At 36.0% G+C, this 22,359-nt stretch overlaps 1 protein-coding gene across 2 annotated transcripts; it reads left to right on the top strand.

Annotated features, from left to right (window-relative positions):
* The first annotated feature begins 1,449 nt into the window (after positions 1-1,449).
* Positions 1,450-20,785, top strand: SPAM1 (sperm adhesion molecule 1). Of its 2 annotated transcripts, none has more exons than XM_025471524.3 (4): positions 1,450-1,581; positions 12,081-13,216; positions 13,686-13,775; positions 19,330-20,785. In XM_025471524.3, the coding sequence occupies exons 2-4, from the start codon at positions 12,260-12,262 to the stop codon at positions 19,906-19,908; spliced, it is 1,626 nt and encodes a 541-aa protein (XP_025327309.1). In that variant the 5' UTR covers positions 1,450-1,581; positions 12,081-12,259; the 3' UTR covers positions 19,909-20,785. The 2 variants fall into 2 exon arrangements, with proteins under 2 accessions (XP_025327309.1, XP_025327311.1); XM_025471526.3 differs by having other exon boundaries at positions 1,495-1,664.
* Positions 20,786-22,359: the final 1,574 nt, after the last annotated feature.

Here is a 22,359-nt window from a genome sequence, read left to right as displayed (position 1 = left end):
GTGCTGATGGGCACAGACTTCACCCTCTCTACATTGTACTTTTCTGAGAAAGTTATATGACAAGGCTGTATTTTATCACTGTTGGCAAAGTTAGAAGGTAATATACATTAACCAGGAAATAAAAGACCCCCATAAATAGTTCAAATATACTTCTAATTTAGATTAAGTATTAGTCTTTTAGTTTAAAGGATTTCTTATTCTAACTTCTCAGGTCCCATAATGTGGAAAGTTAGTAACTATGAACACAGCATTTCCACTTACCTGTTCAAAACTGAGTAAATGAAGTCAAAACATAAAACATAATTTGCTACCTTCATACAACGTATCATTCAGAGTGAATGAACAAAAAACAATAGTTGTGCAAAAAAATTAATAGAAAGGGTAAAGTTGTCTAAACCCAAAGCAGACAAGTGGTTTAGGAGTAAGAGCACTGCAAATGGGGCCTAACTGCACACCTTTTTTTTTTTTTTTTGAAGATTTTATTTATTTATTCATGAAAAACACAGAGAGATAGAGAGAGGCAGAGACATAGGCAAAGGGAGAAGCAGACTCCTTGCAGGGAGCCTGATGTGGGACTTTATCCCAGGACCCTGGGATCACGACCTGAGCCAAAGGCAGATGCTCAACCATTGAGCCACCTACATACCCCTAACTGCACACCTTTTCATGTCTATAATAATAGTGACTTGTCCAGTAGAGGACGTTGTAAAGAGCAAGATCTTCAGAATTAGCTAGAACTCTGTTGGTGGGCAAGTTATCTAATTTTTGCTAATGCTTACTTCCTCATTTAGAAAATGAGGATGATAATTCTTACCCCAGAGTGTTACGGAGATGTTCAAATACGATAATTAATTGTTAACTAAAAATCATTAGATGGCTTCATAATTACTTGTTGATTGTCTGATTTTAAAGATTGCTTGAAAGAAATTGCTTTTCTGTAAACAGTCTCTTAATGACATTTTGCTGAAAGGCTTGCTGTATTCATGTTAACATTTAATATATAACAAATATTGCACATTTGTGTAAAGCAGTTTAGGTGACCAATAAATATTACTTATATCTTGGATTTTTAAAACTGTAGCTATTGCTTGTTAAGAATTAAAAGCAAATAAGCGATACACAATTGAATAAAAACAATATTTTTTCTTAAAATTATAAACATTCATTAAGTAACTAAAGTACTAATTAGATTCAACCTCGAGAGACTCACTGCCCTATAATTATGTTGACAAGTGAACACGTGCCTTGGAAGTTTCTTCTTAAATCTTTGAAGTTATCTTGTTATCTACTGTTTTGTGCTTGTTTGTTTTGGTAGCAAAATACTAGGTTTTATAAAGATCTTATCCCCATCCACTAAACTCATACTTGGTCCATCCCCCACCTTCATAGTTGGTCCAAACTCTTCAAAAGTTCTAAAGCAGAATTTCTGCTCCAGAAATTCTGATTTCCCCATTCTCTCAGAATTCCTTTTTTTCTTGAGCTCTCTCCCAGTAGGTGAGTCTTAGGGACACTCCCATCCCGTCATAAATTAGCCAGATCCTAGTTGTTCGTCACTCTGAGTTCCTGTTTCCCTTGTCTCAGGTGAGAATCATAGGGTACTTCTGCTCTCCTCTGATCTTGGTGAAGAGACAAGTACAACTGCCTGCTCTTCTCATTTTACAAGGGTAAATGTGCTCAGGCTTTTATGGAATAGTGTACGGGGGCAGAAATAACTATAAATATTAATGGATCTTTACAATGTTATTAGAAGATTGACTTTGTAGTTAAGTTTTCTTTTTGGATAGCATCTGTCACACATTTTGATATATGTGATATGTTAGATGTATTGCTTATTTTAATAACAACAGTAATGATTATTTGTATTTGTAGACGTAATAAGCATGCTAATAGCCAAAAGAAATTTGATACTGAGAAATAATTTTGTTAACTATTGTATCTTTGAGTTTTGGTAACTGCTCTTTTTCTTTTATGAAATGGAAGCGGAGCCACCTCATTTGGCCAAACTAATATATAATCACCCAACATTATAGAGATATCTGAATCCTACATTAATAATTTTTGCCATTATTCATTTTAAATGTTATTTATTTGCCACTTACTTATTCCACTAATCCAATATAAAGGCTGAAAACTGTCTGGATAATCACATTTGACAAGCTAGAAAAATATTTCCATCAGGCTGAAAGAAGAGTTTGAAGTCTGAGCTTGAAGAGGTTGCTTTCTTAGTGGACTCCTCCATAAGATGCCAGGAAGTAGTCACAGCCAAATTAATGCAAGGCACACTAAGGCTAGAGCCAGTCTGATCTGCTGATAGAGTCATGATCCATGAGGACTTTCTCATGTAGGTTTCCTCTCAGATCATGCTATGTGCTGATGAATGCCTTTGGTAGGCACAGCAACATCATCAGATCTGGCTCCATGGAGGTATGAATTTGTTGAGTATCTCACTTCCACCAGAATAAATCCATAATGCTTTTTTATTTAGAGTAAAAAAAAATATATATATATATATATATATATTTTTTTAATTTCCTAGGGAAGCTTTAAAACTAGCAGGCTTATGAATCATGAAATAGTCTTGGACTTTGCCTCCGTTTGTCATGCTTTTCCCTGCCTTTCACACAAAAGAGGGTGGAGGCAAGGGATAATATTATTAATAACAACAGGAACAACTTACGTTTATTTGGTATTTACTCTGTGTCAGGTATATGGTAGAAAGAAGAACTTGCCTTTACCCTGTTAGATTCTGCACCTGGAGCCTGTGAGTTGAGCTGACAAAAGACAGATTAACAGGAGAAAAATATATAGACTTTAACATTTTTACAGGCACATGGAAGCTGTTATGGTAGTTTAGTCATTTATGGACATTAAAGAGTCTTCAAAGGGATCAGAATTCTATACTGGGTGCTGAAGAGATTAAATTATTGAGATTTGAGAACTTGACTAAGGCCCACTCAATAAGAAAGGGCTTGTTCTCGATATTAAAAACCCAGGTGCATCAGACTCCAAGGCTTCTGCCATCTGAGTGGCTTGAACTGTTCCACGGTAAAAAATACATTTTATGTTATGACCAAGGGGACAAATTTGTAAATATATAACTGACACATATGGTTCATAAAATAATATGTTTTACTGCATGTGATGATTGGTATTCTCTTGCTTCCAATTCTGTCCTGCCCTGTTCTATCCTAGCTTAGCCATTCCACTATATGATAATTGATTTCACTTTTTTTTTAAAAAGTGCTCATTACAATCAGTTAAATCAGTTTTATGCCTCACCAATAGTCCATGGTCTGAACTTTAGGGGAAAAAAATCCTAGGAATAGGCCTATCGAACATCACTTTCTTGGATAATCAGTAGTTCACAACTACTCTCCATTTTTGCCCAAAATGCATCTAAAATACTGGGATGATGTTTAGCCCTTGCTCTGCAGTGCTCTTTTTCCTTGAACTAGAAGCATGTGATCTCCTTGGAGGTCAAACAGCAGCAACCTCCCAAACTGTAGGTGAAGATAAGGGGGCACTTTGACTGTAAATACAACTTTTACTGAGTTTCTACAATTTGAAGTAAATTTTGCAGCTATGATTCTTCCTCTTCCTTTCTGCCTTTTTCACTGACCACAATCTTTATTTTTTTAATTTTAAAATATTTTACTTATTTATTCATGAGAGACACAGAGAGAGAGAGAGAGAGGCAGAGACACAGACAGAGGGAGAAACAGGCTCCATGCAGGGAGCCCGACGTGGGACTCGATCCTGGGTCTCCAGGATCACGCCCTGGGCTGAAGGTGGCACTAAACCGCTGAACCACCAGGACTGCCCACTGACCACAATCTTTAAAGGATAGTTAGAGTCTGGCTATTTCCCCCAAACTTGTCCATATCATCTAAAAATTTCAGTATCTGCAGTAAACATTTCTTTGGTGTTCTTGGACTAGGAATTCACAATCCCTAATTTTTTTTTAGAGGTAGTCCTAGTCTAATTACATATTTTGACTTTTCCAATTGCTAGAAGTCAAAAACAACTGACACCTTGCACCTTACTTTAGATGTCATTCTTATAGTCTGGGATAAATGCAAATGAACCATCACAAGGAAGATTTCATAATATAAATAGTGCACTCTATATTTGTATAGCTTCTTGTAAAAAATACTTCATAGGTATCATTTCACATATTATCCCCGCATCCCTGCGAGTGAGATTGATCCAGGTACCACCAATATATTTCTAAAGAGTTAATACCTAAAGATTGAATAATTTGAATCTTCCAGCTATCCAGTGCTTATCCCATCAAGTGCCCTCCTTAGCGCCCTTCTCCCAGTTACTCCCCCCACTCTCCTCCCCTTCTGCCACTCTGTTTGTTTCCCAGAATTAGGATTCTCTTATGGTTTGTCTTTCTCTCTAATTTTAACCCACTCAAGATCTGAGCTCCTTAATCCCTTTAGCTGTGAGTGTCTCCATCCTTCAGGTCCCACTGGCAGATGGAAGACTCAGTTAAGATAGAGAGAAAAAATTAAAAGTGAATGTATGAAGAGGAGAGAAGAGTCAACTGCCAAAAGAGACACCACTAAATGTTACTAGTGATACTCTGTGGCATATTTGTTCTACTCTTGAGCTATAGCACATCATTAATTGGACAGAATGGTAGCAGTTGGGGACCATCCTGAGAGGATGGGATTAGACTTGAATTAGTAATATTAAAAATCCCTGCTAATTATAATCTCTAGGATAAATGTTACTATTCATACCACAATGTGAGGTCAAAAGTAGCCATTGTTACTTCTTTAACTCTTGTAACTCCTTATCTTGTTAATGTTTAAGATAAAATAAATTGGATTTTATCCAATAGGTAAATCTGTGCTTTGGAAGAATAATAGGAAATTAAAAATAATTTAGTGAAACTGGAAAAAAGGAAAAAATAATTTGATCAAAGAATTAATTGATGGATAGATTCACTCATTCACCCATACAGTTGAGTACTTATGGACCTTCTACTATGTATCAGATACAGTACTGGGAACTGGGGACATAGTAGTGAGCTCATAGTTTAGTGAGAAAGATATTTGTTTCAAATGTGAATAAAAACTGTGACTGGTACTAAGAAATGAGTACAATTTTTCTGAGAGCCTGAACACATTTACACTCACCTTGGTGGCAATCAGAAATGAACACTTCAATAGTCAGATGTGTTTGGAATGGCTACACAGTGGGAGCAGTCATTGAGAGAGGTATCTCTAGGCTCAGAATAAATTTTTAATGATCCAGGGTAAAAAGACTTATACAAGACATGCAAGGCAGGATCCCATTAGAATGAAACATGTATAATTCTCATATGGAATTCATACTGCCCATAAGAAATGTCACCACAAAACTCTCCTTGTGGATTTTCATGTGGATAATTAAAGATTTGAGTTTTATTTTACTTTAGATCCTGGCTAAAAAGCTGGCCTAGACTGAATTATCACACATTCCTCAGAAGTGGAGAAAAAGATGAATAGCTTGGGAAGACATTTGCTTGCTTGAAACTTCAACCATAGTTTTGCTTTCACAAAATGTGCATTCTTAAGGTAGACTGTAGAACATGTATTTTTAGGAAGAAAGGTATCAAATCACTTAAAACTCTGACAAGATTTTTGAACCAGTCTTCTTCTCAAGAAAAAAAAAAAAATCAGTCTGCATCCTAAGAGCCTAGTATCTCTATAGGCACCAAATATCGTAAATTGATAAGAAGTAAAACACCTTGTACTGTCTTTGAAATTGAGCTCATATGTTTTTCTTCAATGACATTTATCTTCAGCATTTGCAAATGTGCTTAATCACATTTGATGCAATTGGATCCCTATTGCCTTTACTTTTATGAGCAAATAGGTGCTCTCTGTATTAGACTATAGTGGCCATTTGGATCTTTAATATAATCCCACATGTAGATTTAGTAACTATGACTTTAATAATTCAGAGAAATAAAACCCAAAAAGTCATCTGGCTGATCAAGGAAAGAGAATCATTAGTTTGCTAACAGAAGACCAATTGTAAACTCCTAGCTCGTGTTATAACTGGCATACCTTCGTGAATTTCATTGTGCACAGCACTGGTTATCATGGAGGTGCTTGTTACTCCTAAACTTTGACTTGAGCGGTACTAAGGCCTTTTGCCAATTTGTGCTAGGCAGCTGAGACACCGTAATTACAGAAGAACTAGGATTGGTCTCAGGTTTATGATGGGGGGATGTGGGGTTGACTGGAAGTCATTTACTTGCATTACTAAGCTCAGTCTGGGGCTTGACAAATGGCATTGCAGAAAGTAACCCCAGCGAAGCTATTGTGTTTTTAACTAGCTCAAATTTAGAGACTCCTTAAGACTTTATTCAATTATTCAAGTAGTTAGTTTTGTCATATCTGGGTGTGTCGGTGCTTCATGTTTGGCTATAGAAGACATAATTGTCTTCTGAGTAATGTTTGAACTCTGTGGCTTCTGGACGCTTTTATTTGAACATTTTCATCTTAAAGTGATGCCATAAGCCATGATTTTGAGTTTCCTGAAGTTCAGAGTACATTGGGTTCATTTACCTAATTATATTATTAACTCATCCAGGGTACACAATAGTGGGGACTGACAAAGATTCTCTATTGACCGTGACAATCAGGCTGGTTGACCTCTCTTTCTGACAAATCCTCAAATGGTGGGCTTCTGTATCCTTCCTGTAGAATCTAGTTCTGGCAGGAACCCTGGTAAGTCAGTTTAGCAAGGAGTCCCATCCTCTATATCTGGTCATCTTGGAAATCTGATTAGGTTTCCTGTCTTCCACTGTTCCCCTAGTGCTTGCCTCATCACCCTGGCCTGACTTCAGCAAGAATCCTGTTAGGTCAGCTTAGCCAAATTTTCCCTTGCCCCTGATGTTCCCTCTTAGCAATTTTCTATCCACAGACCCTCCACTTTGCTCTTTGGCTATAAAGTCCCACTTTTTCTTTTTGTATTTGGAATTGAGTTCAGTTCTACATTGCAGTCTCTTTCCCTTACTGCTCTGGTTTTTCTTTGACAGCTCTGTGGATTCTGGATGGTGTGTTTTGGTTTTTGTTCAAGCACTTTCTTTTTAAAATGTCCCTATTAGCTGTAACTTTGAGTTTACTGGAATTTAAAGTATATCAAGCTCATTCATTCAATTAATGAAGTAACTCACGTATGTATCTATTGAGCATAAGTCAAGTGACTTGGAAATTTGAAAAACAGCCCTATCCTCAGATTAAGGGTATAATGTATACATTCTATTATAAGGCCTCTGGTGTCTACAGAGATATTATAGACACAGAATGTTATTACAGGCACATTCACCTTCTTTCCAAAGGAATTTTCTTCTAAGACTAGGATGAATTGTTTTCTTATTTTCAATTAAACACTCTTGCTATTGAACTATTTTGCATTTTCAAAAGCTGAAATATTAATATCTTTCACAATATATCAATATAACTTGCTTAAGGCCTCAAAATCTAGAATTCATGTTTAATAATCCTATGGTTTTCTAGCTTCTTAGATCTATGACTTTCTAATTATATCATGGCCCAACAGGACAAAATTTTATTGCATAACATCAACATGTATAAATTACATCTCTATGTTCTACTACAGCAATTAAATAAAGTTTAATTTTGGGAACTGCTTTCGAAGGATTTTATTTGTTTGGTTCTTTTTTTTTTTTTTTTTTTAAATCTCCCCTCTCCTTTCCTACCTTAGGGGATTCAGAAAATTAGGATTTTTCTCTAACAAATGTCAAACCCGGCTTTCTTAATCACTTTGAAAATATAAATTCTTTTTAATTTTGTGAGGAGAAATTACTTTTACAGCAAATGCTGTGGACTTCCTTGAAACCAGTTCATTCTTCATCTCTATTATACTACAGAAATCTTTTGTTAATTTAACAAAATGCTTTAGCAATCAAAACAGCTGCAATTAGGACTTGTTTTACCTGGGTTCTTAAAATTTATAGCATTTTTTGTTAATATGACATCTTTACCAATCTTTTTTGCTACTATAAGGCTCTTGAATTTGCGAGGATGCAAAGCTCAAGTATACACACAGTAACATCTCAAAAGATTAAGTCTTCCCTTAATTGACTGGGCAAAGAGCTGTCTTTTCCCACCCAACACGTTGAATACTGATGAGCAATTATCTGGAGCAATTTCTGGAGCAGATCTGATATTTCAGAGGAAACTTTTACAATTCTGCCTCAGCAATAAGTTGTCTTTTTTTCTTTCTACTGCATAGTGTGATAGGGAAAATCAAATATGGGTATCTGTGAAAAAGAATGAGAAGTTCTATAATGTGCCATGTTTTTAAATCTACCTCTTTAGTGGAAATTGTTTGGCACTTAGTGGTTAGTAGTAGATATACAGATTAAGAATGAGCAACTTCTTTTTCTTTTTTTTTTTTTAAGATTTTATTTTTAAGTAATCTCTACACCCAACATGGGACTCAAATTTACAACCCCAAGATCAAGGGTCACATACTCTAAGGACTGAGCCAGCCAGGAGCCCCAAGAATGAGCAATTTCTTTAGCCTTGAGGAGCTCCAGACTGTGCAAAAACTATCTGTGGGAGACACTGACAAAGTTAAGAATGAAGCAAAAGGAACAAAGTAGAGTAATAATAATGATAATAATAACAAAGGAAAAGGAGAAGGAAGAAGGAGTTGATGGAACGCCACCAAAAATAGTATTAACTTCTCTTGTTTAATCAAGTTTATCATCATATCCATTTCTGGCCAAGTTATTTATAAAACATCATAGCTTAATAAGAAATTTCCTACAAAAAAAAAAAAAAAAAAAAAAGAAAACTTGCTTGAAGGCTCTTTTCTTTCCTGTAAGCATGAATAAATTTTTGCTTTAAGAGAAGAAAATTGTACATGGATTTTTCTGCTTTGGGGACTATTATGCTGGTTTCTTACTTTAAGTTTGCTCAGAACTCAGCTGAGATCCAGTATAACTTGTAATTGGAGGTAGAAGTCAGCCTTTGAGTTGAAATTAGAGACCAAGTAATACTTCAGAAATGAAACATAGCCTACCAAATGTAATTAGTATACAAGGGTTACAAAGGTAATAAATTTGGGGCTGGCTGCTCACTTGAAGTTTTTGTTTTCTTATTTTTTGATATTCAAGAATGATTCCCAAAGTATTTATGGAGGTAATCTAGATACATTAAAGTTACCTTTAGCATCCTGAGGCTAGAGGCTATTTGGTGAATATTGTAACTGTAACCTTTATCATGCTCAGTTGTTCTGAGGCCAGTAGGGTAAGTAACAGGGACCTAAGAAGTGCTGTGGAACATCTTCAACCTTGGGACTCTCCACTCTGGCCCTCCCTTCAGTCCTAATTTAGCTCTCACTAAAGTTATAATCTTGGCTTTATCAATTTTTGTACACATTTCTGAATTTCACTTTGACATTGATAATAATAATTTATATTCAAAATCTATAATAGTAAGAGGATAGTATATGAATTCAGTTCTTAATTCCATTGAGGTAATATATACATAGACTCCTTCTAGGAAATGAGAATAGCAGAAGAGTGGGTTCTGAAGACAGTCCTATGACTTGACTTCTCCATCTGTTAATTATGATTTTCTAGAAATAAAGCATTTGCAGTAGAAAAGAAGAGGCTAGAATTAAACCAAGAAATTTAGCTGTTTTGTTTGGCTTTTTCTGTCTTGATTGTCCTTACCTCAAAAATCCCAACCACAGCTCCTTTGAAAAGTAAAATGAGGGGCGCCTAGGCAGCTTAGCTGGTCAAGTGAGCAACTCATGATTTTGGCTCAGGTTGTGATCTCATGGGTCATTAGATTGAGCCTCATCAGGCTCCACTCATTCAGGAGTCTGCTTAGGATACTCTCTCTCTCTCTCTTCTTCTGCCTCTCCCACTGAGTGAGCAATTAGGCACTTGTGTGTATGCTCTCACTCTCTTCCTCTCTCTCTCTCTCTCTCTCTAAAAGAAGAAAAAAAAAGTTAAAACAAAAACACCCCGAACAAGCATCCTAATGAATAAACAATAAGAAGGTGGATGATTATATTCCTCTTCCCACTAAGGAGAAGTTGAACTTCAAATCTCTTTTGGCAAGCAAAAGGCTAGCCTTAAGTTTTATTTTTCTCCTCAGTTTTTATTTGAGAAACTATATGGTAGCTGAATGAAAGAAAATTAGAAGATCAAAAACATGTAATGGATCCTCAGGAAATATGAATATTCTTTTACATCCCTGGATATTCTTTAATTCCTTAAGCATGTGCTTATGTTTCTGTATATCTCAAAAAACTGCTTGTTTTCAGTAACATCAAGGCAAGGAGCTAGTTGGTCCCTAGTACTTTAGGCAAGCATCTTTACATGTTATTTAGCGATCTTTATAACTAGCTCTGATGCTGCACAAATTCCTTCAGGCTAAAATACTGTATTTATTTAAGCATCTCATCATTGGGTGGTGAAGTTGCTTTTAGTATTTTCTAGTCATAGATGCTACAATACATAGTGGTGAATGACACATTTTAAGTATCTATATCTATATCATTTTTATTACAAAATAATTTAGAACAAATTCTCAGATAAAACATTCCTGTTTCAAAGGTTCTAGCTAATGTGTTGTAATGATAAAATTTCTTTATAAGAGTAAGAGTTAATTAAATAAGATTTTGGATGTCTTCAAATCTTGAGCTTTTAAATTTATTCTGAGGTAAAACAATCTTTTTTTTAAGGAATGTTAATGACTTGCCAGTGCTCTAGGAAGATGTTAAAACCAACAGGCAGTGTGCCTGGGTGGCTCAGTCGATTAAGCATCTACCTTTAGCTGGGGTCATCATCCTAGGGTCCTAGGATTGAGTCCTATACTGGGCTCCCTGCTCAGCAGCAAGTTTTTATTCACCTTCTGCCCCTCGCCCCTGCTCATGCTTTCTCTCTCTCTCTCTCTCTCTCTCTTTCTCTCTCTCAAATAAATAAATACAAATCTTAAAAAAAAAAAAAAAAAAGCCAACAGGCTTCTGGCCTGGGCACCACTGAAGACAAGCTGAGTGGTTGGACCCTGAAAGGACTTCTGGGCAAATACTATTGTTAGGAATTGGGAAGATACTAAAGGCTTAGCAGGAGGACTTTAGGAAGCATTTATCCAGACAATGGGCAAGAAGGACACTTGCAAAGCAACCTAGTTGATCTAAATTGAGAACAAACGTTATACACACTACTGGAGAGATGTTAATCATATGGAATTAAGTCAGGTAAGATTTTCTAGGGAGATGAGATTCTTGTGTAAAGTCTCTAGTAGATCCTCTCAATGAGGATGCCTTTCTAGATGCTAACCCAGGTCTGCCCCCAATTCTGTGCCCCAAGACTTTGTCTAAAGATGTATTAAGAAGAGATACTTTGTTTCATAAAAATATTTACATATTTTTTGTGCCTATACATAAGTTTTGTGTACGTATATATAGAGATACAGATATCTATAAGTATAGTGCATATTTTACTTATCTTTTACTCCATTACTTTGAGATATGATGGAGCACTATTCCAAATAACACTTAAACTTGTTCCTCAGTAGGAGATTTGGGTTAATTCAATAGTTTTGAACACACTTTTGATATATTACGTCTGGTAGAAGTGACTTTTGCTTCCTCCTCTAGGTGCCCCCCTTCAAAAAAAAAAAGATGAAATCTCATAATTCTATGATAGGTTATTTTCAATTTTTGGCATGCTACTATAAAATGGTCTTTCAAGTAATAACAAACAAAAACGAGAGGTTCAACTGGAATTTTATTTAACAGGTCATTGGCGCAGCATCCTACAGAAGCAGAAAGGAAAAGGGAAAAAATAGCCACATTCACCTCTCTGTAGTCTCAGTAATGATTTGGAAAGATGAGACAAATGTTAGCTATAACATGATTTGTATCACACAGAGGGGAAAATAATTTTATTGATTCAAACACAGGAGTTCTCCAGCTTTAAAAATTGAATTTAACTCCTACACTTAAAGTTGAAAACTTGGTAAAGTTTAAAGTCTTGATACAGAAACATAGTGTAACAATATATTCTATTTATTATTTTTTTCCACTTACAGATGAAGCAACTTGCAAAATATTCTTGAAACATGAAGTAAGAAGAATAATATTTAAAAGTAACACGATCGTTATACCTCTTTATCTATCAAAGTGGCCTCATTCCACTATCTCTCTTCTGTGCATGAAATATTGGATAAGCCAAAGCGGGAAGAAATCTTCATAGTCATTAATCTTTGCAATGGGAGTTCTCAGGTTCCAGAATATCTTCTTTAGGAGCTTTTTGGGGTCCAGTGGAACAACCCAAGCACTGTTCATCTTCCTTCTGATTCCATGTTGCTTGACTCAAGAGTTCAGAGCACCCCCTTTCATCCCAGGTGTTTCTTTCCTCTGGGGCTGGAATGCCCCCACTGAACTTTGTGCTAAAAGGTTTAATGTGCAGCTAGATCTGAATCTTTTCTCTCTGATAGGAAGCCCTCTAAAAGGCGTCATAGGACAAGGCATTGCATTATTTTATTCTGACAGACTGGGCTACTATCCCCACATAAATAAAACGACTGGCAAAATTGTGAATGGAGGAATCCCCCAATTGGGATCCTTAAAAAAGCACTTGGACAAAGCCAAGAAAGATATTTCCCATTACATAGAAACAGACAGCGTGGGCTTGGCTGTCATTGACTGGGACTGCTGGAGGCCTAACTGGGAAAGAAACTGGAGACCTAAACATATATACAAGGAACAGTCTATTGACTTGGCTCAGCAACAACATATACACCTTAATCTCACAGAGGTCACCAAGATAGCCAAGGCAGATTTTGAAAAGGCAGGAAAATGTTTCATGCAAGAGACTTTAAAGTTGGGAAAGTTCCTTCGGCCAAACTATTTATGGGGTTTCTATCTTTATCCTGATTGCTACAATTATAATTATAAAAGTCCCAATTACAATGGAAGTTGCTTTGATATAGAACAGAGAAGAAATGATGAGATCAACTGGTTGTGGAAGGAAAGCACAGCCCTTTTCCCATCCATTTATTTGAACAGCAAATTAAAATCTTCTCCATTCGCTGCTCTTTATGTCCGCAATCGTGTTTTGGAAGCCATTAGGGTTTCTAAAGTAAAAAATGTTAAACATCCACTTCCGATCTTTGTATATGCCCGTCCAGTTTTTACTGATGTGTTGTTGAAATATCTTACAGAGGTGAGTAAATCAAGGCATGAGGCCTATGAACTAGTGTCCACAAAAGGTGTTTAGTGGAATCCAACATCATTTTCAAAGGGAGTGAGATTTAGCTTTTAATATCCTTTAGGAATATTCACATTGGTGACTGTACACTGTTATACGCATATGAAAAAGAATATATTTCATTTTAATGTAATCATATAATCTCTTAAGAACAATAAAAAACTAGGTAGAGTAGACAATATAGTAACTCAGTTCCTTTTTTTGCTTTCATGGGTTTTGCTCTTTTATCAATAGAAGCAATTAAAACAATAACAGAAAAATCTGTAATTTGTTATAGTAGCATAGTGGTGGCAACAAGGATAGAAATAAATAGTGGGGAAGACTTAAATTATTATTGTTGAGCCAGAATTCTTAGCTTTGGTGTTATTTTGTTATGCATAGTATTTCTATTTTATTTGTTAACTCTTTTTGTCACATTCGCCAGGAGGATCTTGTGAATACAATCGGTGAATCAGTTTCTCTAGGTGTCTCTGGAATGGTAATGTGGGGAAGCCTCAATTTAACCCAAAATGTGGTAAGTTGAATTGATAGGAAATAGATGAAAACATTTCCACTTTTAATGTGTTTGAGGATTGTTGTGAGTACTGAATAATAAAATAAGTACTATGCTTGGCACATAGTGGTAGGTGCTTAATTAATACTGGTTGCATTAAACTATCCTTCCTTTGTGTGGTTATGTTATAAGGCAGAAAATTTTGTACCTGTTATCCAATGAGGAAACAGAAATTCAGTGAAATTGACTGAAATTCTCTAGGCTATCTGGCTAGTAAGTGGCAAAAAACAGGACTACAACCTCAGTTTTCTGACACGATGTTTGTTTTTTTGTGATATGTCTCATCTTAAAAAGCCTATGAACTAGCCAATGAAAGAATAGTCAATTCTTTTATTCATTCAATTACTATTTATTAAGCACTTACTTTACTTATTCATTTAGTTATTCAGTGGAAGTTTATTACAAGGGCCAGCAATGATGGCCATGGGCCAAATCTGACCTACTTGCTTTTGTACAGCTCATGGGCTAAGAATGATTTTACCTTTTTAAATAGATGAGGAAAAGCCCCAAAATGATAGTATTTAAAATACGTGAGAATTCTGTAAGATTTAAATTTCAGCGTCTATTAGTAAAGTTCTATTGGAGTATAGGCATGCTCCTTAGTTTCAGTGTCTATGGCTGCTTTTGCAGTATAAAGAAATAATTGAATAGTTATGGCAGAGACTGTATCATTCAAAACCCCAAAATATTTACTGTCTGCCCCTTTACAGAAAATGTTTGCTGACACTCGGTTTATTGAACATCTCTTTTGATTAAGTGCCAGATAATTCTGTAAGTGCTAAAAAATGTAGCAGTGAACAAAGCAAAGTCCCATCACCATGAAGCTCCATCTTTACAAGTGGAAATGCAACATATACGGATAGGATATATTAGGTAGTGATAAGTGCAATAGAGAGCAATGAAGCAGTGTAGGCAGGATAAAGAGAGATAAAATGGTGATACTTAAGATAGGGCAGTCACAGAAGGCCTCTCTGATGAGGTGCTGTTGGAACAGAGACCTGATGGAAATCAGGGACCAAGATGATAAGTGCAATAGCCTTCAGGCTGGAATGTGCTTGTCAAGAAAGACCGAGGAGGTCAGCATGACTGGAATACAGTAAGCAAGGAAGACAGGGGTAAGAGGTGTGGTCTGCAAGAAGACAGAGGGTCAGATGTAGGACTTCATGGGCCACCAGGGGGCTTTCACTCTGACATGGAAGGCCACGAGGAGATCTGAGAGGAAGAGTTGCAATCTCAAACATTTCTTATTTAGCTGAGCTGAAGATCCCTGGTGGAGGGGCAAGAGCAGAAGCAGGAAGAGAAAGCAGTTGATGGTTTAGACCATAGGTGCTGGTATGTGAATATAACCCAAAAGTAGAACTGAGAGGACTGACTGAGGGATTGGATGAGTAGGTTGGATAAAAGAAGTGTTTAAGATGACTGAGGCTTTTGGTTTGAAGGGCTTGCCTCTGAGATGGGAAAGACTTTAGGAGAAATGGTTTGGTGGGGTTGGGCAGGGAGGAAGCAAAAAGAGCCAGGCAGGAGTGGGGAAGGGGTGAATAGGCAACTGGGAATTTTTTGAAATATTACTAAATTGTTCAAAATTTCTCTAAGGGAGATGAAAAGGAATGCTTCTTTATTTTCCACAGGTTATATTTAGTATTATCTATTTTAAGTAAAATTTTGAATAAAACTTGTTTTGTTAGGGAAAAAATGGTAATTTTTTTTCTGTATAGATGACTTGCTTTTATTTTCACATAATGCACTTTCTTTAGCTCAAAAAGATTTTAAGTATCACCCCCTAGTCCTTTCCCTCTTCCTTCATTTTCTTCCTTGTTTAGTTCTCTATAACAGGTCTTTCTTCCTCACCTCTTCAATCTTCTTGATTCAAACAAGAGTAAAGCTGTTACATGGCCACTACTGAATTGGAGCTCCACTTTTGCTTCTCTAACAGATGTGGAAATACTAGTGAGTTAGGTGCCATTGAGAATATCCTATGAAGCTCATGGTCCAGGGGTCTTATCCTAGGACCTATAGAGAAGACACTTCATACAACACTCTAAGACCAGAAGAGACCTTTTGTCTCTTGTCCTTCAATAGACTCATTGTATTGTTAACTCATTTCTAAAAGTACTCAGCAGTAGTCCTCATTATGAGATTCTTCCAAGTAATCTGAGTCCTACTACTTATTGGTAGAACTCTATTATCTCTGGCTTGATCACCAATAAAGAGAAATAACATAAAATAGAAGTTAGGAGAAAGGGATATGTCCCTTTTGCAAAATCTTTCATGTCAGAAAATCAATTAAAAATTATAATTCTCCTGAATATATTCCTGATTATCATTCACTGTTTCTCAAATATGTAAACACTCTTCTCAAGGGTCTTGTAATTCTTTAATGGAATAATTTTAAATTCTCCATACTACTTCCTTTTTTATTTTTTTCCAGAACTGAGAACTCCACCCTTATTCTGATGAGGAATGAATCAGGCATTCCCCAATTAGTAGTATGGTGTGACATACTATTTCATTGTCACATATGGTCTTTCTTTTGCACTTTAATCTTAAATTTACCTTCTTCTCTCATTACTCTCAGATAATCTTTAGCATTGTTCATGCAGGGACAGTTCTTCAATTTAAATATGGCTATTGTCTACCTAATGACACTATCTTGAAATTGCCCCCTGTGGCCTCTGTTTTATATATTTCTGCTACTTTTGAATGCTAGTTCTATCATTGCTTCCCCCTTTTTCTATGTCATTTGTAATCAATAGAATCATGGATTACTCATCTTATTTCCTCTGATTCGTTGACAACTTGAGAAGCTGGTAACTACAGGTTTAAAGACTGAAATTGACTTAAAACAATGGTTATCCAATGTAAGCAAACTATTTACACCCATTCCATTTTATTAGATCCATTGATGTGACGAGCAGCTTCTACTGGTCCCAGCTCATGAGACCTGATTGTTGAATATTTGGAAATTTTGTGAGCTGGTTGTTAAACACAACCATTATTAAAACTTAAATTACAAAAACTTAGAATGGAATAAATACTGTTAAAAACAGAAGTAATAAATACTCAAAATGTATTCGTTATGTACTTTACTACTATCCATAATCTTGAGGTTATGTATATCTAGTGTATCTATATAAGTGGAAATAGTATGTAATGATGTGCTTCTCCATACCATACTACCATTATGAGTTCTTGATTCCCAATCACTCAGTGATGTTAAGTTGACAGCTTAAAATTGACCATGGCAGATGTATTTGCACAATGGATATTGACAAACATTGTAAACCAGGCCTTATCTTTAAGAAAGCCAGTTTCATATCCTTCCAAAGACTACATCTTGTATAGGCTAATCATTCTCAAACCATACTCATCCTTTACTCCTCTTTCTGCCCAGCTCTTGTCCCTGTGGTCACCCAGATTGTCATCTGAACTTCGTATAAATTCTCATATTGTGGCCCTGGGGATACACTGTTGAAGAATATTGACAAAGTCTCTGCAGTCATGGAGTTTATATTAATATTGGCTGGATAGAAAAAAAATATAGGCTGGATAGAAAAAATAAACAAGAGAAATATTTGATGTGATAAGTACTACGCAGAGAATTAAAATAGAAAGATGTGAGAAAGTAGATAGGAAAGGTGTCTGAGGTTTAATTAAAGCTGCAGTCTGAATGACAAGGTAAAGTGACTATGTTAAAAATTAGAGGAAAGAACATTCCAAGCAGGGAAACAAGTAAGTGCAGTTTGAAATGAACTTGCCATGCTTAAGAAACAACTACTAGGCATAGTGGGTAAGGGAGGGGTGTTCAAGAGGAAGGAAGGGTTACCTCACATGAGGCTGTATTAAAATCAGGAGAAATGGAATTTTGTTATAAACACTATGTAAAACTAGGATTAAGAAGAGGTTTTCGGGATGCCTGGGTGGCTCATTGGTTGAGCGTCTGCCTTCGGCTCAGGGCGTGATCCCAGGACTCTGGGATAGTTCTGTAGTTTAGAAGTCTGGCATGGGTCTTATTGGGCTAAAATAAAAATGTTGGTAGGGTTGCATTCCTTTCCACGGGATGATCTTCTCTTACCTATTTGGGTTGTTGGTAGAATTCATTTCCTTGTGGTGGTAGCAACAAGATGTCTGTTTTCTGGCAGGCTATGGCTAAGGTCATTTCTGCTTCTAGAGGTCACTGCATTCTTTAGTTCTTGGCCCTCCCTTCTAGCTTCAAAGCCAGCAATGCTAGATTGAGTCTCCTTTACCTTTGAATTTGTTATCTTTCTTCCATCTCATTTTTTTTTTTTAAATCCCAGCCAGAAAAGTTTCTACATTTCTAAAGGACTCACAAGATTAGGTTGAGCCCAGCCAGATAACTCAAGATAATCTCTCCATCTGAAGATCCATACTCTTATCTGTAATAATATGTGTAATATTCTTTTTGCCATGCAAGGTAGCATAGTCATGGGTTCTGGGGCATTAGGGAATGGACATTCTCGGAAGGCCCTATTCTTCTTACCATCAATGGTGTCACCTCAAGGAATATAACGAGATAGATTCAAGTGTAAGCTGCCAAGATTCCTCTACTTGCCTTCTGATCTACTACCACCTTCCTCTGGTTTGCTGGAGGATTAGCACAGCCATCTCACTCAATGGAACTATGGATTATGAAAGAAAGGGAGTGACTATCTTCTGTGTTGTTAAAAAGACAGCATCCCAGTTTTAGAATGCACCAGTATTGAGATGAATCATTTTAGTTATTCATCACTCAAGCTTTGCCGAATAAGTACATTTGTAAAAGAGTTGTCATAATTCACCCATGACTTAAACTATACATAACATTTAACATAAAGGATACTCAGTTGAACCTGTGTAGTTATTTTGAGCTAGAAGTTGAGAAATCTTTCTCACGCTGTTTAAACTTATCCTACAAAATGATTCTTATTACCTTAATTTATAATTTCTTGAGGGCTAGCCAATGGTATGCTGGGCCCTGTGCTATAAACACTTTTATATACATTGTATCTTTTCATCTCACAACAACCCTATGAGGTAAGTGCTATAATTATCCATATTTTTACAAATGATGAAACTGAAGCATAACCAAGTTAATTGACTTGCCCAAGGTCACCCAGATAAGAAACTAAGACTCAGAAAGCTTGTAAGATTCCCAAGGGTCACAGAGCTAGTCATCAATGGAACTGTGACCAATCTGTGTGCAGATGGGCCCCAGAGACCATTCTCTAACCACTGTATCATTCTGTCTTATTAGTTTATGAGTTATTGAAGAAGCCCAAGGCTAGGTTGAAATTAAGGTTCAACTGGTCAATTATTCAGTGGCATGAAATGACATGTGAAACTTACTTACAAATGTTACAAAAACAGAATAATCTTGCTAGATAAATTTTAAAAAGGTAAACTGTTTCCTATCTCTTGCTGGGTTCTGTTTTATCATGCTTCCTTAGAAATTGCATATCATAGTGAATTAATTCACATACTTGTCTCTTGATATTCTAACCTTCTTATACTCTTACAGCAAATTTGCACAGAGCTAGACGCTTACATAAAGAATAAGCTGAATCCTTACATAATCAACGTCACTCTAGCAGCCAAAATGTGTAGCCAAGTGCTTTGCCAGGATCAAGGAGTGTGTATAAGGAAACATTGGAATTCAAATGACTATCTTCACCTGAACCCAGTGAATTTTGCTATTCAACTTGAGAGAAGTGGAAGATACACAGTACAAGGGAAACCCACACTTGAAGACCTGCAGCTATTTTCCAAAAAATTTTATTGCGCTTGTTATGCTAATACACAGTGTAAAGAAAGAGTCGACCTGACTGACATTCATACTGTTAAAGTATGCGTGGGTGAAGATGTTTGTATAGATGTCTATCTAAACTCAGTACCCAGTGGTCACCCCTCTGACTGGAAGGGGAAATATGTCACTTCCAGCAATATCTTCTCTGCCATGCCACCACCGGCTACAGGGCCTCCATGTGTTCCTGGTAGAGATCTCAACAGGTGCCTCAAAGCCAGATTTATAGTAGAAGATAACTCCAAAACCACTCAAACGGGCTATCAGAGTATACATATTAAAAATAAGAAACAATAAACCTATTCAAGTATAAGTTGTGTTTATTAAATTTTCTAATTACATTGTTTTAATATCTTTTGCATTTCTATATTTAATAGTTTAGCTAGCTTAGATTTTTCTTAGGCAAGTAATAATAACTATACACTTGAAGATTTATTTTTGAGATGTGAATCAAAACTCATGGCTGAGATAGTATTTTGATTTTTGAGCACAGATTGCATTTTCATGATCAAATTGAATTTGAGATGATTATTAATTGATACACAAAAGATGTTGGCTAGGACTTTTAATTTTCAAAATTGTAGTCAGGAAAGTGTTACTCTTCTGAGTAATGAAATGAAATAGTAATGAATGAATGAATAGTAATGAAATCTATTGATACTACATTTTGCTTTTGAAAATCAAATAGAATATTATTAATATTGCATAGAATTAGTTTCGTAAGATGATATCTAATTTTGTATTTTCTCATTGCCATGAGCCTTTAGCAAATATCTCACATGCCATGAGGTATATACAGAACTAATAGGTATCTGCTATATTCTTGGTTTTATCTATAAAAGACTGATTGTAAGGTCTATAACACTTAGAGATCTAGTTTTCTTCTGAGAAAAGTAAAGATTTAAATAATTCTAGTTTACTGCAAATGAATGTCCTTATAAGTAGTTCTTAATTTGCAACAAAAACATCATGAAATTATTATGGTAATAAAGCTTATCTTTTAAAATATAATATCCCAAGTGTACCTGTCTGGCTGAGTACAGAACTATAGGTTTCAGGGATTTCATCTTGATAATTCAAGTTATGTTTTATAAAAAGGTAACCTTTAAAAAGTGATTAGCCTGTCAACCCTGTACATGGTTTAAAGGTATTCCAAATAAATATTAAAAAAATAGTCCAGTTTTTCTTACACCTTTGATGGTCTTTGACAACCTTGTGTCCTCAAACTGCCTTATTTTATCTGAGCACCCATTCACATCCTTCATCAAGTATTTATTCAGTGTTCACTCTCTGCTAGGCTCAGTATTAACTGTCACAGATTCAAGGTGACGTTACCATGGTTCTTGTCTCAGTGAGTTTATTTGTATATTTGAAGAAGACAGAAATTTGAAAATGACAATGTGATATAAATGCTATTATAGAAGTTCAGCCTGTTCTGGCATACAAATAAGAATTTGGAGGTGTCAGAGAAAATTTCAAGGATGCCATGAAAGAGATGATGTGTCCACTACTCAGAAGACTGAATAGCAATTAGTGCAGAGACACAAGACAAAGGGAACTTCAGAAAGATGGAACATTGAGTGTGGTCTTTATAGTGGTATACAGTAGATGATGGGCCAAATGGTGAAAGCTTTGTTCCACCATACTAAGAAGTTTGGAGTTTACGAGGAAGACACTCCCAAACTTTTTAACCTGCCCTATTTTCCCATTCATACCTGTCACAACATGACTCATTTATCTATTTTTACTCCCCATCAGCTTCCTATAATGTAAGCATCATGAGGACAGTTGTCGGGTCTATTTTACTTGCTGCCATATCCACAGTGTGATAAACAGTATCTGGGACTTAATAGGAGCCTACTAATTATTTACTAAGCAAATAAAAGCCAAGAGGGAGCCACAAAAGAATTGTAAGTGAGAGTCGTCATGGCCACTTTTTATAATTGGGGTCCTCTTGGATCAATGCTGCCTTTTTCCTTAGCTCTGTCCTTTGTTCTCTGCTCCAATCACAATTCTATGGTCAAAGCCGTGTTTTCATAAGTAAGCCATGAAAAGAGACAATTTGATAATGATCTGGAAAGGATACTATATATGGACTAGTTTAGTTTACTTAGAATACATAAATGGCTGTCAAGTGACCAGGACTTAGAAATAATAGAAGCTGCAAGGCAAACTGGAAAAGGCATGGATTCTGGAGTTTGACAGCTTTAAGGGCAAATCCCAGTCCCCAACAGTTATGAGCTATTCAAGCCTGAGAGAAGTAACCTTCTATATAACAGCAAAAATACATACTTTTTAGGGTTCTTGGGAGGATTGACTAATATAACACATGGAAAGCATTTGACTTTAGAAGTAACTCTGTAAACATCTGTAGGAGAAAGGAGATGGATATGTTTTTATTGGGTGTGAGATGTTACCTGTATTGCTGTCATCTGGTGAAATATCAAAACAGTAGACTTGCACCATGGCAGACTTGGCCATGAACCCAATTAAGAAATGAGACTACTAAATAGAAAAAGAGAATTGGCACAAATAATTTATATAATACACAACTTTATATACCATCAAGTTTACAAAAACAAAGTTGGATTTCCATTTAGATCCAATATTTTCACCAGGGATCATGTTTGTATCTGAGATACAAGAATAATTTGGTATCCCTGCTCTTCAGGAGCTTGCACATTGATAAAGATGATATATTAACCAAAACTGTGCACAGAATGAGACATATGCAGAAATTGTAAAAAA

Source organism: Canis lupus, chromosome 14 (genome assembly GCF_003254725.2).
Source record: "Canis lupus dingo isolate Sandy chromosome 14, ASM325472v2, whole genome shotgun sequence".
In the NCBI taxonomy this organism is placed as follows: domain Eukaryota; kingdom Metazoa; phylum Chordata; class Mammalia; order Carnivora; family Canidae; genus Canis; species Canis lupus.
The sequence above is the reverse complement of the archived record's forward strand: the minus strand, read 5'-3'. Positions and strand labels throughout refer to the sequence as shown.